General features: G+C 47.0%; 1 protein-coding gene across 1 annotated transcript in view; it reads right to left on the bottom strand.

The window, feature by feature from the left end:
* Positions 1-17,866, bottom strand: part of LOC146073668 (potassium voltage-gated channel subfamily KQT member 1-like) — a 59,030-nt gene that overhangs the window by 30,116 nt on the left and 11,048 nt on the right. Inside the window, exons 3-11 of the mRNA XM_083181035.1 lie at positions 13,571-13,661; positions 12,660-12,786; positions 11,686-11,764; positions 10,322-10,418; positions 7,543-7,683; positions 6,634-6,744; positions 6,270-6,365; positions 6,059-6,187; positions 916-1,108 (exon numbers count right to left, since the gene is read on the bottom strand). Of these exons, the coding sequence (XP_083037161.1) occupies positions 916-1,108; positions 6,059-6,187; positions 6,270-6,365; positions 6,634-6,744; positions 7,543-7,683; positions 10,322-10,418; positions 11,686-11,764; positions 12,660-12,786; positions 13,571-13,661 (1,064 nt within the window). The remainder of the gene's footprint in view (positions 1-915; positions 1,109-6,058; positions 6,188-6,269; positions 6,366-6,633; positions 6,745-7,542; positions 7,684-10,321; positions 10,419-11,685; positions 11,765-12,659; positions 12,787-13,570; positions 13,662-17,866) is intronic.

Genomic DNA, 17,866 nt, shown 5'->3' with positions numbered 1-17,866 from the left:
CTCAGTGATGTCACTGGTTCCTAGTGACTGGATAGGCTGCACTCTCAGTGATGTCACTGGTTCCTAGTGACTGGATAGGCTGCACTCTCAGTGATGTCACTGGTTCCTAGTGACTGGATAGGCTGCACTCTCAGTGATGTCACTGGTCCCTAGTCACTGGATAAGCTGCACTCTCAGTGATGTCACTGGTTCCTAGTGACTGGATAGGCTGCATTCTCAGTGATGTCACTAGTTCCTAGTTGCTGGATAGGCTACACTGTCCAGCCACAGCGTATCACACAGTCCTACGAGCCACAGCATATCACACAGTCCTACCAGCCACAGCATATCACACAGTCCTACCAGCCACAGCGTATCACACAGCCCTACCACTGTCCTACCAGCCACAGCATATCACACAGTCCTACCAGCCACAGCATATCACACAGTCCTACCAGCCACAGCGTATCACACAGCCCTACCACTGTCCTACCAGCCACAGCACATCACACAGTCCTACCAGCCACAACGTATCACACAGTCCTACCAGCCACAGCATATCACACAGTCCTACCAGCCACAGCATATCACACAGTCCTTCCACTGTCCTACCAGCCACAGCATATCACACAGTCCTACCACTATGTGCGCTATATATTACCTGTTATAAATAAATTACTTCAATATTCTGACAATATTACAAATAAGTACAGTCAGCAACCCTAAGGATTACATTAAAGATCAGTACATTGTGTCTCCGAACCTCAAATTAATCCTAGTAGTGAAGAGAGTTAAAGTACCAACCAATTAGCGCCTAACTGTCATTTTAGAGGCTGTGCTATAAAATAGCAGAAGCTCTCTCCGCTTTATCTCTCTCCAAGACTTGATAAATCTCCCCCTAAGTGTCAGCATCACATAACTGTGACTGCCCCCTACCTGTCGGACTTGGGAAGTTCTGCTCCTTCTTCTCCCCCTCTGTGTGATGATATGTGATATGAGGCACAGACAGAGCATTCTCCGGGGGGCTAGCCCGAGGCATTGGCGAGAGGCACAGTGGGGCCAAAGTGGGACTTGTGGGGGTAACAATGGCCTCGTGTACAGATTTGGTCTTCCTTTTACATCTTCTGTTCTGGGGGAAGAGCAAAGGATTTCAGCCACCAACTGACTCGTACAGTAACAGCGTCCTGTAATAATGTCCCCCCCCCGATCTCTTACTGTATATATATAATGCCCTGTAATAATATCCCCCCGCTCATTTACTATATATATATATAATGTCCTGCTCTCTTACTGTATATATAATAATCTGTAATAATGTCCCCCCGATCTCTTACTGTATATATATATAATGTCCTGCTCTTTTACTGTATATATAATGTCCTGTAATAATGTCCCCCCCGCTCTCTTACTGTATATATATATAATGTCCTGCTCTTTTACTGTATATATAATGTCCTGTAATAATGTCCCCGCTCTCTTACTGTAAATATAATGTCCTGTAATAATGTCCCCGCTCTCTTACTGTATATATAATGTCCTGTAATAATGTCCCCCCCACTCTCTTACTGTATATATAATGTCCTGTAATAATGTCCCCGCTCTCTTACTGTATATATAATGTCCTGTAATAATGTCCCCGCTCTCTTACTGTATATATAATGTCCTGTAATATTGCCCCCCCGCTCTCTTACTGTATATATAATATCCTGTAATAATGTCCCCCCACTCTCTTAATGTATATATAATATCCTGTTATAATGTCCCCGCTCTCTTACTGTATATATAATGTCCTGTAATAATATCCCCGCTCTCTTACTGTATATATAATGTCCTGTAATAATGTCCCCGCTCTCTTACTGTATATATAATGTCCTGTAATAATGTCCCCGCTCTCTTACTGTATATATAATGTCCTGTAATAATGCCCCCCCGCTCTCTTACTGTATATATAATGTCCTGTAATAATGTTCCCGCTCTCTTACTGTATATATGGGAAACGGTCATCTATTAGAATGAACTTACGTCTACAGTCATTAGGTCGACCCCACTAGGTCGACTGGCAGGAAGGTCGACCTGACTTAAGGTCGACATGGGCCAAGGTCGACATGACTTAAGGTCGAATTTGCATAAAGGTCGACATGAGGAAGGTCGACTGGTCATAAGGTCGACATGGGTTTTTTCACTGTTTTTTGAGCCGACATGTGCCGACAGGCGGTATTTCATGCCCTACCATCCACTAGGGCGTGGAGGAGGTTATTAAAGCTGTGGCGAGCGAAGCGAGCCACCGTGCCCGAAGCATTGCGAGCGAAGCGAGCGATGCGAGGGTCCGATTCTCATTGCCAACTGTGTCCATGTCGACTGTGTCGACATTCGGATAAAAAAACAGTGAAAACCCCATGTCGACCTTATGACCAGTCGACATTCCTCATGTCGACCTTTATGCAAATTCGACCTTAACTCATGTCGACCTTGGCCCATGTCGACCTTAAATCAGGACGACCTTCCTGCCAGTCGACCTAGTGGGGTCGACCTAATGACTGTAGACCTAAGTTCATTCTGACAGATGTACCGATTCCGTATATATAATGTCCTGTAATAATGTCCCCGCTCTCTTACTGTATATATAATGTCCTGTAATAATGCCCCCCCTGCTCTCTTACTGTATATATAATGTCCTGTAATAATGCCCCCACCGCTCTCTTACTGTATATATAATGTCCAGTAATATTATATATATATATATATATATATAAAATGTCCTCACTCCCTTACTCTATATATATAGTATATATATTTATGTCTATCTAATGTTACCACCACGTGTAATGTTCCCCGAAAATACGACCAAGTGTAATGTTCCACAATAATAATGTAATGTTACCACCACGTGTTATGTTCCCCAATAATAATGTAATGGTACCACCACGTGTAATGTTCCTCAATGTTACCACAATGTGATACCATCACGTGTAATGTTCCTCAATGTTACCACCACGTGTAATGTTCCGCAATGTTACCACCGCGTGTAATGTTCCCCAATAATACAACCACGTGTAATGTTCCCCAATAATACCACCATGTGTAATGTTCCCCAATGATACCACCACGTGTAATGTTCCCCAATGATACCACCACGTGTAATGTTCCCCAATGATACCACCACGTGTAATGTTCCCCAATGATACCACCACGTGTAATGTTCCCCAATAATACCACCATGTGTAATGTTCCCCAATGTTACCACCACGTGTAATGTTCCCCAATGATACCACCATGTGTAATGTTCCCCAATAATACCACCATGTGTAATGTTCCCCAATGATACCACCACATGTAATGTTTCCCAATGATACCACCACCCAATGATACCACCACGTGTAATGTTCCCCAATGATACCACCACGTGTAATGTTCCCCAATGATACCACCACATGTAAATGTTTCCCAATGATACCACCACGTGTAATGTTCCCAAAGATACCACCACGTGTAATGTTCCCCAATAATATCACCATGTGTAATGTTCCTCAATGTTGCTACCACGTGTAATGTTCCCCAATGATACCACCACGTGTAATGTTCCCCAATGATACCACCATGTGTAATGTTCCTCAATGTTGCTACCACGTGTAATAACCCCCAATGATACTACCACGTGTAATGTTCCTTAATGTTACTACCACGTGTAATGGCCCCCAATGATACCACCACGTGTAATGTTCCCCAATGATACCACCACGTGTAATGTTCCCCAATGATACCACCAAGTGTAATGTTCCCCAATAATACCACAATGTGTAATGTTCCTCAATGCTGCTACCACGTGTAATGGCCCCCAATGATACCATCACCTGTAATGGCCCCCAATGATACCACCACGTGTAATGTTCCTCAATGTTGCTACCACGTGTAATGGCCCCCAATGATACCATCACGTGTAATGTTCCTCAATGTTACTACCACGTGTAATGGCCCCCAATGATACCACCACGTGTAATGTTTCCCAATGATACCACCACGTGTAATGTTCTCCAATAATACCACCATGTGTAATGTTCCTCAATGTTGCTACCATGTGTAATGACCCCCAATGATACCATCACGTGTAATGTTCCTCAATGTTACTACCACGTGTAATGGCCCCCAATGATACCACCACGTGTAATGGACCCCAATGATACCACCACGTGTAATGTTCCCCAATGTTACTACCACATGCAGTGGCGGATTCAGGGGGGGGGGCACCCGGGCATGTGCCCCTCCTGTCATTCATTTTGTAGCTGAGGACCAGGGCTTTCCAACGAGCCCAGCCCTATGTCTCTAGCCCCCCGGGAACCGGAGATATCGCCTGGCAAAGCTGTAACATTTTTTCCCCATAGGATAATATGGGACCCGTCAATTCCGACCACCACCCGGTTCCGACGGCTGCCAGTTCCCCCCCTGGCATCACAGGAGCTAGTGGTTGAAGTCATTCAATTCCAAATCGCTGGGCCTTCAATATGATACCAGTATGGTCCATATCGGTCAATCGGTTCCAGAGATATAGCGTGTAAATCAATTTTTTATTTTTGAAATATAATTTCATGGCTGTTCATGTTCTTTGAGGGCAGATTACTCTTGAACCAAACATTCCAGTTTCACTGGACCAAAATCATTCAAAGCCCACTCAAAAGTTCTTCAATATGATACTTGTCTCATGTAAATGGGTCAGTTAGTTCCGAAAATATAGCCGGTTAAATGAGATAACTGGTTAAAGGGGGGGAGGGGTGGTTTTCTCTCCCCCTCACACCAGAAAATGCAGGGACTAGGCTGGTGTAAAAGGGGCCAACCTGGGAATGCATTTTCTGGTGTGAAATGGGTATTATTTCAAATAGCCGGGACCTGCAGTGCTCGGAATACAGCCAGGCTCTGCCACTGTCAGTGGCTATTACTTCTGCCTGGCGGCGGCTGTCCCCCATTTACCACGAGCATGTATTCCCCGTTGGCAATGAGCATGTAATCCCACATGGCAACTAACATGGAACCTCTGCCAATGAGCATGGAACCCTTGGCAATGAGCATGTAGATAAGCAGCACTTACTGTATGTAGCATAATTTTTAATAGGCATTATGGTGTTTGGCATAATACATAATGGACATCATGCCGTGTAACTTAACGTGTAATGGACATTATGGTGTAAATGTTTAATGCGTGCCTTTGGTGGACAATGTCCCTGTTTATGAAGCGTATTGTGAATTTTGTCTTAATCTGTGTGGCATTATGTGAATTTTGGCTCAATCCGTGTGGCATTATGAGAATTTTGGCTCAATCCGTGTGGCATTATGTGAATTTTGGCTCAATCCATGTGGCATTATGTGAATTTTGGCTCAATCCGTGTGTTATTATGTAAATTTTGGCTCAATCCGTGTGGCATTATGTGAATTTTGACACAATCCAAGAGGCATTGTTTAAATTTTGGCTCATTCCATTTGGCATCATGTGTAAGGGGCAAGTATAATGGGGTCTAGTATTTTGCTGCATAATGTGTAGAAGTTGTATATGGTGTTGTACACTACACTCAAGGACATGCCCCCTGTTGAGTGGCCACACACCCTTTTCCAGAGCGTGCCTTCGGCGCGTGCACAACTACATCCTTCACTTTTGTCGCCATGGTGGGCCTGCGTACTTTAAATGCCAGGGCCTATTTTTAATCCCATTGCCACCCTCTCTCTGCCGCTCTCTTAGCATGTACACTGGCACCACTAACACTGGCCCTCCCCCACCTAAACCCTCTTTTATCATGGTGCCCCCCCTGTCATCTTATCCTGGATCCGCCCCTGACCACATGTAATGGCCCCCAATGATACCGCCACGTGTAATGGTCCCCAATGATACCACCACGTGTAATGTTCTCCAATGTTACTACCACGTGTAATGGTCCCCAATGATACCGCCATGTGGAGTCAGGGGTGAGGATTCCTCTAGAAGCAGGGACTAGAGACACAATACTCAGGAGATTAGGAGGGGGGGGGGGGGGGGGGCTCATGCAGACAGGACGGGTTAGATGACATCAGAGCGGGCTGGCAGGAATCACCGGACCTGTCTACGTGCTCCGGGGCTGGATGGCGAAGGGGCCGTCTTACTGCCCTGCTCTGGTGGGGTCAGGTAGATTTTCCAGGTGGCTGTGGAGCTGTAGGACTTCTCAGCGGCGTAACACCTCCAGAGGGTCTGTACGAGAGGCAATCAGACAATGGTGATGCTACCTGACACACACAGGTATACCCAGCACCCCACACTGCAAATCTACTACCTGGATCAGTGACGCTGCGGCCGGGATCTGCCTGTTGAAATGTTTCTGCCGTTGCTTTTGCTGAACCTTTAGAGCAAAACCGGACCCCAATATGCCCTAAGAGATGAGAGAGTGCCAGCACCAAGGACAAGGGTCAGGGTGAGCTTAATACTGTCACTTCTCTAAACATGTATCATCGCTGACACCTGCAGGCGGTAGTGGGTACTACCCATGATAAATGAAAACTTTTCTTGCCTTGTTGAGGTTTACCTACCAACGCTGCCCCCAGAGAGACCGAGAAGATGGCCTAATAGTACCCGGGCCAGCGCTGGCCAGTCTGTGAGAGATAATGCATGATCAGTCATTACTGGGGGCTGGTACTTACAGCTGGAAGCGCAAAGAACGAGATGGCGAAGACAGAGAAGCAGGACGCGATGGTTTTCCCAATCCACGTTTGAGGGACTTTATCCCCATATCCGATGGTCGTCACTGTGACCTGTACGACAGGAAACTGAGCCGAGTCACACAGCTAGGCACCAACATAACAGTTCTGTCAAGGTTGCCGTGGGAAACGGCATATAGTTGGCAAAAATAGTACATATATCTTCCTTATGCAGTAGCAGCATGATGAAACAACCCCTGACAATGAGCAGGTACTATGGCATTCATAAGGGGCATTACTGTGTGGGGCATAATATGGTGTAAGGGGCATTACTGCGTGGTACGCATGATATGGTGTAAGGGGCATTACTGTGTTAGGCATAGTATGGTGTAAGAGGTACTATTGCGTTTGTGTAACTTAGTCTTTTGCAGCAAAGCCACATCCAGTGCAGCAGGACCATACCCCCTTACAGAGAGATCACACCCCCTTACAGAGAGATCACACCCCATTACAGTGAGACCACTCTATTGCTTTATAGTGTACTTGGGTGCAAGTGACAGGCCCACTAATGATCAGTGGTTCCCAAACTGTCTGCCTGGGTACCTTGGCTGCTACGTGGCTCTTCTGAGATGCCACAGATTGGTGGTCCTGGACCAAATTTAAATTATTTATGGTCATAGTATCAGGAAAATCCAGTGCTAGTGGCTGCCGATCCTACACCATGTGGGCAATCAGGAGCACCACTGTGTACCACCACATAGCTGACCCTCTAAATTTATCAATACATTATTTTAAACCCGGGGGTTCCGTGAATATAACTTGGATACTCTAGGGTGCTGTGATCAAAGAATGTTTGGGAACCACCAGTACAGCCAGGCCTATAGCTAAGAATATTGCCACTGCCATACTCACCACTCCCCACCAGAGGGCATCAGCGTAGCTCGAAAACCCAGTCCTGCCTGCCTCATCCACAGCATCCTTCTCAGCCAGATACACAAAGTATGAGGAGAAGATGAGACCCAAGAAGCCGATGTACAGAGTGGTGATCAACTCCTGGGGTGACAGCGGCCGTCATGTGGATGCCAGATACAGACAGTCAGCGGTGCAACAGCAATGACACCAGGGATACAGACAGGGGGGCACAGTGATTCATACTGGAGGGGACACAGGAGGGCTAATACACTGAGAAGGGGGCACAGGGACTAATACACTGAGGAGGGGACACAGGGACTAATACACTGAGGAGGGGACACAGGAGGGCTAATACACTGAGGAGGGGACACAGGGACTAATACACTGAGGAGGGGACACATGGACTAATACACTGAGGAGGGGACACAGGAGGGCTAATACACTGAGGAGGGGACACAGGGACTAATACAGTGAGGAGGGGGCACAGGGACTAATACACTGAGGAGGGGGCACAGGGACTAATACACTGAGGAGGGGACACAGGAGGGCTAATATACTGGGCAGGGGAAACAGGGACTAATACAGTGAGGAGACGGCACAGGGACTAATACACTGAGGAGGGGGCACAAGGACTAATACAGTGAGGAGAGGGCACAGGGACTAATACACTGAGGAGGGGGCACAGGAGGACTAATACACTGAGGAGGAGGCACAGGAGGGCTAATACACTGGGCAGGGAAAACAGGGACTAATACACTGAGGAGGGGGCACAGGGACTAATACACTGATGAGGGGCACAGTAGGGCTAATACACTGAGGAGGGGGCACAGGGACTAATACACTGAGGAGGGGGCACAGGAGGTCTAATACACTGAGGGGGGGGCACAGGAGGGCTAATACACTGGGCAGGGAAAACAGGGACTAATACACTGAGGAGGGGCACAGGGGCTAATACACTGAGGAGGGGCACAGTGACTAATACACTGAGGAGGGGCACAGGGACTAATACACTGAGGAGGGGGCACATGGACTTATACACTGAGGAGGGGCACAGGGACTAATACACTGGGGAGGGGACACAGGAGGTCTAATACACTGGGCAGGGAAAACAGGGACTAATACACAGAGGAGGGGACACAGGAGGGCTAATACACTGAGGAGGGGACACAGGGACTAATACAGTGAGGGGGCACAGGGACTAATACACTGAGGAGGGGGCACAGGGACTAATACACTGAGGAGGGGGCACAGGAGGTCTAATACACTGGGCAGGGAAAACAGGGACTAATACACAGAGGAGGGGACACAGGAGGGCTAATATACTGGGCAGGGGAAACAGGGACTAATACAGTGAGGAGACGGCACAGGGACTAATACACTGAGGAGGGGGCACAAGGACTAATACAGTGAGGAGAGGGCACAGGGACTAATACACTGAGGAGGGGGCACAGGAGGACTAATACACTGAGGAGGAGGCACAGGAGGGCTAATACACTGGGCAGGGAAAACAGGGACTAATACACTGAGGAGGGGGCACAGGGACTAATACACTGAGGAGGGGCACAGGGGCTAATACACAGAGGAGGGGCACAGGGGCTAATACACTGATGAGGGGCACAGTAGGGCTAATACACTGAGGAGGGGGCACAGGGACTAATACACTGAGGAGGGGGCACAGGAGGTCTAATACACTGAGGGGGGGGGGGCACAGGAGGGCTAATACACTGGGCAGGGAAAACAGGGACTAATACACTGAGGAGGGGCACAGGAACTAATACACTGAGGAGGGGCACAGGGGCTAATACACTGAGGAGGGGCACAGTGACTAATACACTGAGGAGGGGCACAGGGACTAATACACTGAGGAGGGGGCACAGGGACTTATACACTGAGGAGGGGCACAGGGACTAATACACTGGGGAGGGACACATGAGGGCTAATACACTGGGCAGGGAGAACATGGACTAATACACTGAGGAGGGGACACAGGGACTAATACACTGAGGAGAGGACACAGGGACTAATACACTGAGGAGGGGACACAGGAGGCCTAATACACTGGGCAGAGAGAACAGGGACTAATACACTGAGGAGGGGGCACAGGGACTAATACACTGAGGAGGTGGCACAGGGACTAATACACTGGGGAGGGGGCACAGGGACTAATACACTGAGGAGGGGGCACATGGACTAATACACTGAGGAGGGGGCACAGGGACTAATACACTGAGGAGGGGCACAGGGACTAATACACTGAGGAGGGGGCACAGGGACTTATACACTGAGGAGGGGCACAGGGACTAATACACTGGGGAGGGACACATGAGGGCTAATACACTGGGCAGAGAGAACAGGGACTAATACACTGAGGAGGGGGTACATGGACTAATACACAGAGGAGGAGACACAGGGACTAATACACAGAGGAGGAGACACAGGGACTAATACACTGAGGAGGGGACACAGGGACTAATACACTGAGGAGGGGGCACAGGAGGACTAATACACTGAGGAGGGGGTACAGGGGGGCTAATACACTGGGCAGGGAGAACAGGGACTAATACACTGAGGAGGGGGCACAAGCACTAATACACTGAGGAGGGGGCACAGGGACTAATACACTGAGGAGGGGGCACAGGGACTAATACACTGAGGAGGGGCACAGGGACTATTACACTGTGGAGGGGCACAGGGACAGATGCCCAGGGATTAATATACCCATGTAAAGTGAGAACAAGCCAATAGTTTGTACTGTAAGCAAGACATGCAGCGCCCTCACCTGGCGATGGATGAACACTACAGACCCCAGCAGTCTCCAGGTGCCTCCCTGACGGTCTACGTGTAACATGCGGAGAATCTGCAGGAACCGGATCCCCCTGCGGGACGTGAGGAGCAGACAGACAGTAAAACGTGGACTAACATACAGTAATGTGCAACCAATGTAATGTGCCACAGATACCGGCCAATCATACTGTCATTGTATCGCCCGAGGGAAGAGTGTAAGCTATTTTGTTCAGGGTTCTCACTGTTATTATGTTGTGTAGTCCTATATGTGCCGCTGCATTTGTACACTGATGCCAGATGGCACTTTATAAATTAATAATAATAATGAATTCTTCACTATTAAGTACTACTTGCCTATCAGGCTCCTCCCCAAGAGAGAGCCCAAGTGCTTTCCTATTGGTCAGTACTACCTGGGCTCATGGTCCGGCTCCTGCATAGGACCCAGCGGAACCTTGCGGGCACCAGAACACAAAAATCTATTTATTTACAGGCTCAAACCAATAAGCGGTTTCAACTGCAAAGCATTCTGGGTATATTGGCCCCTACAACTACCGCCATCTAAGAATGCCAGTAGTCAACTGTAACCTACCGTATGGGCTACTCTCTGCCAGCCGGACATAGGGGTTCCCCTGGAACTGACCACTTTGTAGCCCAGGAGCCAGCAAAGCAAATGCCAGGGACAGGCGCCTTTACGAGCTCCGGTCTCTGCGTTTGGATGTTCATATAGGCCGCCGGTAGGATTGCGTAGTGCAATGTGAACCTGGGTGGTAAGATCAGGCCAGATCACATTGAATATCCGTCATAACTGCTATGTTACAGTGTTTGAGTAATGACAGTTAGGGGCTGGTTGGTTGGTACCTTATCTTTGTCTACTTTATCTCTCTCTCTCTGAGGCTTAGTAAATAGACCCCTTAGTACATATCTCACGGTTTACTCCCATTGTCTGTTTTCACTTTTGTATTAATTGTATTTTTACAATTTCCCGGCACTGTGGACGCTTCCTGGAGCCAGGTCAATAAAAACTAATAATACCAAGGATCTCACATGCAGGACAGACCAGGACGGGGTTACCCAGCGCGTGCAGTGACTCCAGTCAGCACTGTCAGCGAGGCTTTGCATTCCAACAATACTGCAATGACCTTTTGATGCGCGCGCACCAAAACATGAGGCTACTGTACACGTTATCCTAGCTGTGCGCGACTTGCGGCAAAATAACCGTACGGTTACATTTGCTGTTATAAAAGTTAGCGCGGTCACATGACTGGGGAAGATACGTGGAAAAAAACACATGTATGTTGACAGAATAACAAGCCTGAGCTTCAGACTTCAGGGGTCCTGGACCCCGATAAACTCACCAACCTAATTGCAGATGTGGCGAAGACCTGTCCGTTGGACCCAACGCTCAGCACAATAATGGACGCTATGACCACGATGAGATCTGAGGGAAGAGATTGGATAATATAACACTCCAAAAACAGATGTCTGCAACATAATTAAGATATTTAACGTCAAAGTCCAGCCTGCGCAATTGTGTATTTCCAGTCGCGGTCGGCGAACCCAGGGGTGATTCGCTGGTTTCTAGAGAGCGGATTGGCTGCACCCACATATGCACATTAATACATGTATATCTTGTGGCAGGGACAGCATACCTCCACATGACGATAATGTGGAGGATCCGGTCCAGGTTTTAGAGCAGCAGCAGGGAAACTGATGTGATCAGGGTTGGTCTGATTAGCAGCACCTGTGCTCTCCTGAGATAAGTGTTTCCAGGGCAGGAGGTCATTGCTCCTGATCGGTGGGACAGCTGCCCAGGTGATAGGGGTTACGGTAGGGACCACTGGAGCTTTCTGAAGAGCTGAACTATGCTGTGACACCTGTATGCTGCAATGCTGTAACCTTTCTTGCTTATGCTGATTACTTGGTATGCTGCTACAAAATAAAGACCTAGACTTCATCTTATCCAGTGTCAGCGCTTCCTTGTCACAATCTATATAAACGTTGATCTCTCTGCATGTGTGCAGCTGTCCTCCATCGTCACGGCATGACGGGGGGGGGGGGGGTAGCTGGGACACATATCTGTCACCAGTCTATAGAGAGACCCTGCATAGGCCTCCAGGCTGTCTATTGTCTGTTATGCTGCGAGGGAACAGATAGAATCTACGACAGGATCTGTCAGCGTTCCCTATGGATGTGTGTGACAAGCGAGTCCCTGTCCTCCCTGTAACGGTGTAACCCAAGGGCTGGATCCGTATCATACACCTGTCGCCCTGCTGACTGTAATACAAGACAGAGCATCGGAGAACACAGGAACATTAACCCCAGGGCCCTCTTACCAATTATGGAGATGGGTTTCCGAGCGAAGCGGATTCGCCCCTTGAAGCCTACGTATTTGCTGCGGCAGCCGGCCGACCACAGCCGCACCAGATATTCAGCACCAAAAAACACCACCAGTACGATCTCCTGTAACAGAGGAGCGGCGACGGGTCACATATGATAAAATAATCCAACCCAATGGTTATTATTATTCCATTTGGCTCCTTTTCTCCTGCGGGTGATGTTCCACCCGTTGTGTTGACTGATCCCTTCTCACCTTAAACTGCTAGTGATAAAGGGCCAGGTGTATTAGCCTTCAAAAGTGATAAAGTACCAACCAGCCCCTAACTGTCATTGTTCAAACCCAGTCTCTAACATGTCAGTTAGGAGCTGCTTAGCAGATACTTTACCTCTTTCCACTACATCTCTCTCCGAGTTTAGTACTTAAGGTGCGTACACACTATACGATAATCATTAATGATATGCACATTAACGATATCGTTAACGATATTATCATGCATATTGGGGGTGACACGCAGCACTGCGAAGTTCACAGCGATGCGTGTCTTTTTTAATCCGCCCGCAGGAATGTCCGCCCCCCCCCCTCCTCCCTCGAACGTCCATTGTCTTTCAAAACAGACTTATAGGAACATTTTGCCCACTAGAAAAAAACTTGTAGGTATTGGCCCCTTGTGGAAGTGCATCCAAAGTTCTGGAAAACTAATCTCCGGTTCCTCGGGGGAGGGTACAAGGACTGGAAAGTGGGCGTACACCTTGGGATGCAGTTGGCTAGGATAAGTGCAAATAGTAGTAGTGTGGAGCGCAGATTATCATAATAAAGATTTAGCGCTTCATTATTAACAAATCCAACAGCCAGTGCCTCTTGTTCCTTGCACGTGGCCCGGGTCCATACGGGTTTCCCACAACTCACCATCCAGAATAACGTTCCAGTGGCAAATTCAGCGTAATGTTCTATTGTAGACAGGACACTGAAGATCAGGCAGATGAGAACAAGGAGGAACCTGTCAATGACATACAGTAGCAGGTGATCAGGTGAAGGGAGCAGAGGGTTACTGTATATATGACGGTGCTTACAATGAGCACACAAATATACTTTATGTCTATATAGAGATATCAGCCATGTATCAGTACACATAGACGGCGCTGCAGCTCAGAGATCCTTCAAAAATATATAAATCATTAAGATTAAGTTTGCTTGAGTACATGTAGCATCACTTATAGTCCATTCTAGAAGATACAGACTCCATTTAGGAGAAAACAGGTACTTGTTGATGGTCAGATGTATTAAGCCTGGTGAAGAGATAAAGTTGAGATATAGTAGAAGGTGCTAACACTCCAGCCAATCAGCTATGTTTGAAAAATGACAGTTAAGTGTTGATTGGCTGGTGCGTTATCACCTTCCACATCTCCACTTTATCTCTTCACCAGGTTTAATACGTCTGCCCCATTGTTTGTTAATTTATTCTTTCTGTACATAAAGGGGTGTTATACTTAGATATAACAGAAGCAGTCTACACCACCCCTTACTTAACTAATACTAAAAGGGACCGCCATGGGTGTTTCCCACACACCCATAATGGTCAATGCTCAGCAACAGCTTGTTATTTTCGGTATTTGGGACGGCTTCCAGGTGTTCAAAGTCCATCAGTCTGTTCAGAAAATTGTGCGCCTTTACAATACATTTTTAGACAATTTTTATAAAAGAAAAAAATGCTAAAAATTGCTAAATTTAAGTAATAATATTTTTTTTTATCCATAAAACATATTTAACAGTCACAGTTTCTGTCTGGTGTAAAGGATTTGAACATATATTAGTGGACAACAGAAATAATGGGCCAAAGTTTCAGAGTAATGCTAGTTGTATCCTCTGATTTGACTTTTGAGTATATATGTTTCCAATAAGGAATACAAGAGGACAGCATTGTATTCTCTCTCCCTCTCTGACGTGTCCCCACTTAGCTTTGTCTCTATTGGGTAAAGAAATGAAGACTGTGTATAATGCAAGATGTATAACAGGAACAAATATGAACAATGGTGTATGGTATCTGTCTACATTTTCTGCAGGTAATTCAGCGTGTATCGCTAATCTGAGAAACTGATCCATACGCAATTCCTGGAATGGAACATCGAAGAGACTTGACCATCTGCGCAAATGTGAGTAGCTCTGAGGCTTCCATTAAACTGCGGATGGAAGTGGCCATCGCTGACGTCTCCAACCTCCCCAAAAACGGTTGGGGTATGCCTGTGTTTTCTCTGACACGCCCAGAAAACAGCCACTTCCCAACCCCAGTGCTGGCTTTCCGCCGATCAAACTGCGTTTATAATCCATACATTCTCTATTTCCCCTCATGCACGTGCAATGTGAATGCGGCACATGCGTAACTAGCAATCCATGCTGAATTGGGCCCAAAGTGCGGGGCAAGTAGGGCATGTGCCCTGGGAACTGTATGAGACCTGTCAGAGGGTGTATGTGTGTGTGCCTTGGCTAGGATCATGTGCTATAGTTGGCTCTGTGTATTCTTGGGGCTTTCCATGCAAAAGAGAGTACTTATGTAGTAGCCGGGTGCCCACTAAGCAATTTGCTTAGTGGGCTATTCTGCGTAAGAAAATCGCATTGCATAGCATGGGCCTTTTTATGGGCCGTGCGATGCGATGTGATTTTACTATATAATTTATTCACTGCTCTCTTGGCCCCAGCGGATCGCATCACACCTCCCGCAAAATCGCATGCGATCACATGCGATTTTATAGGGTGCGATGCCATTACATTAGCTATACACTTGTATGACATACAATGAGGTTTAAGGTACCCCCCCAATATCCACGCCACCCCGTAGCGTGCACAGCGAGCCCTGAGAGGGGTGGCGGAACGCGTCCTCCTGACCTTTTCATACCCCCACTATCCACGTCGGCGTGGAGCTGATGTTATATAGGGGTTTATTCTAGCTCATTCTTTCTGACAAAATCCTTCTTAGATGGACAAAACCATGTGCACTGCAGGGGGGCAGATGTAACATGTGCAGAGAGAATTAGATTTGGGTGAGTTATTTTGTTTCTGTGCAGGGAAAATACTGACTGCATGATTTTACACTGCAATATAGATCTCACTTTGAAGAAAAACCCCACCCAAATCTAATTCTCTCTGCACAAGTTACATCTGCCCCACCCGCAGTGCACATGGTTTTGTCCATCTAAGAAGGATTTTGTCAGAAAGAATGGACTAGAATAACCCCCATAGTGTGGCGAGCACAGTGAGCTATGCGAGGGGACGGTGGCTCGTTGCGCTCGCCACACTACATAAAATCAACTCCACGCCGGCGTAGATAGTGGGGGTATGAAAATGTCGGGAGGAAGCATTCCGCCGCCACTCGCCACGCTTTGGGGTGGCGTGGATAGTGGGGGGTTGCCTAAAACCTCATTGTATGTCATACAAGTGTATAGCTAATGGCATCGCACCCTATAACATCGCATGCAATCGCATGCAATTTTGCGGGAGGTGTGATGCGATGCAATCTGCCGGGGCCAAGAGAGCAGTGAATAAATTACATAGGAAAATCGCAACGCACGGCCCATAAAATGGCCCATGCAATGCGATTTCCCTAACCTAGCGTACATATGCTAATTGGGCGCCCAACTACTACATAAGTACCCAAAAGAGCGCTGTACCGCCTACTCAGTTCTAAGCAGCGAGTGCTCTCACTCTGTCCGTCCTCTCCTATCAGCTGGGGAATCTCCTGCTACCCTGCACATGGCACCATTTTGTTCCTTAAACAATTCGGTTTGGGCAAAACTATGTGCTAATCTTTGCAAATTGGGGACCAAAGACTTTTTTTTTTGCTGCGAGTCGGCCATTTTGCATTACATAAAGACCTCCATTTTCGTTTCGGTACTATGCTTATTCTTTAGACAGCAGTAATTAAAAAGATCTGAATTATTAATGGCACAATGAACAATGAGTAACAAAGCTCACAGACATAACATGTCCTATTCACAGACAAGCCCTTACCCCAGCCCCCCTCAGTGCCGTAAGGTATACAGAAATATGGGGCAACTGGTAACCTCCTATCATATAATAAGCACTCAGCCAGGAGACATCGTTCCCAGATTACTAACAAAGAATTGGCGCCACTTTATAAATAAAAAGCACCTGACTTGTGGGCATAAACATATTGTTCAGGTGGCATGAGATATGTCATGTATGGAGGTTAGATGGGCACAGAAAGGCAGGGTTTGAGTGGCACAGGAAAGGCAGTTACTAGGGCACAGAACACAAATTAGTGTGATACAGGAATACGCATTAAAGGCTCACATACATACATGACAGTAGTGCACACATCACACTGGCACAGGTGTACAGCACAGAGGGGCACAGGTATGTTGGATAGATGCATATGTGTACACAGCAAAGAAAGGCACAGAAGAGGTTTCAGGGGTATGTTTACCAAAGGTCGATTTTGATCGATGTTGGGATGTTCTCTGGACGATGTTGATTGATTTAAAAATAGTTTTAATTTAAACGCTCTTGGGCTTCCAGGGCTAAAACACACAATTACTGTCAGGTGATTTTTTATATTTATATTCAGTAAATGTATGTTTTAGCCCTGGCAGTCAAACATCGATTAAAACATAGATTTTAAATCGATCGACATCGCCCAAAAAATTAATTACATTTAAAAAAAATTATAATAATAAAAAAAAATGACCAAAATCGACATTTTGTAAAAAATCAGACTAGGGTTAAAGGGGCGTATTAATGCATGTTAAAAGCGCAGAGGTACACAAGTTAGGAGGTACAGGTACAGAAATTAGAGGGGCAGGGTATGTACTTTAAAGGCAAATAAGAATTGAAGAAAGAGGTGCACAGGAACACAGCTTAAAGGTACACAGAGGGGGACAAATAGGGCAACATAGTGGGGTACATGAACAGGATCATCCAGTGGCGTAAGTTCATCCCAATTGCCCAGAGGCAAAATAAACATTGGTTCCCCCCCCCCCCCCCCCCCCCCCCCAGCAGGGGCTGGCGATAGGTTATGACCCACGCCATTTTTTTAAATTATTTTTTTTCCTATTTTTTTTACACTGAAGCCTGCACGGATCTGACTGATCTGACTGATCTGTGCAGGCTAAAGCCAAATACGCCTGGGAAAATTGGTTGTATTTTCCAGGCGTATTTAGGCGGCAATTAGCGGCTGTATACGGCCGCTTA

Source organism: Crinia signifera, chromosome 4, assembly GCF_055691185.1.
Source record: "Crinia signifera chromosome 4, ASM5569118v1, whole genome shotgun sequence".
NCBI classification, from domain to species: Eukaryota; Metazoa; Chordata; class Amphibia; order Anura; family Myobatrachidae; genus Crinia; species Crinia signifera.
Note: the sequence above shows the minus strand (reverse complement) of the source record. Positions and strands in the feature narration are given on the sequence as shown.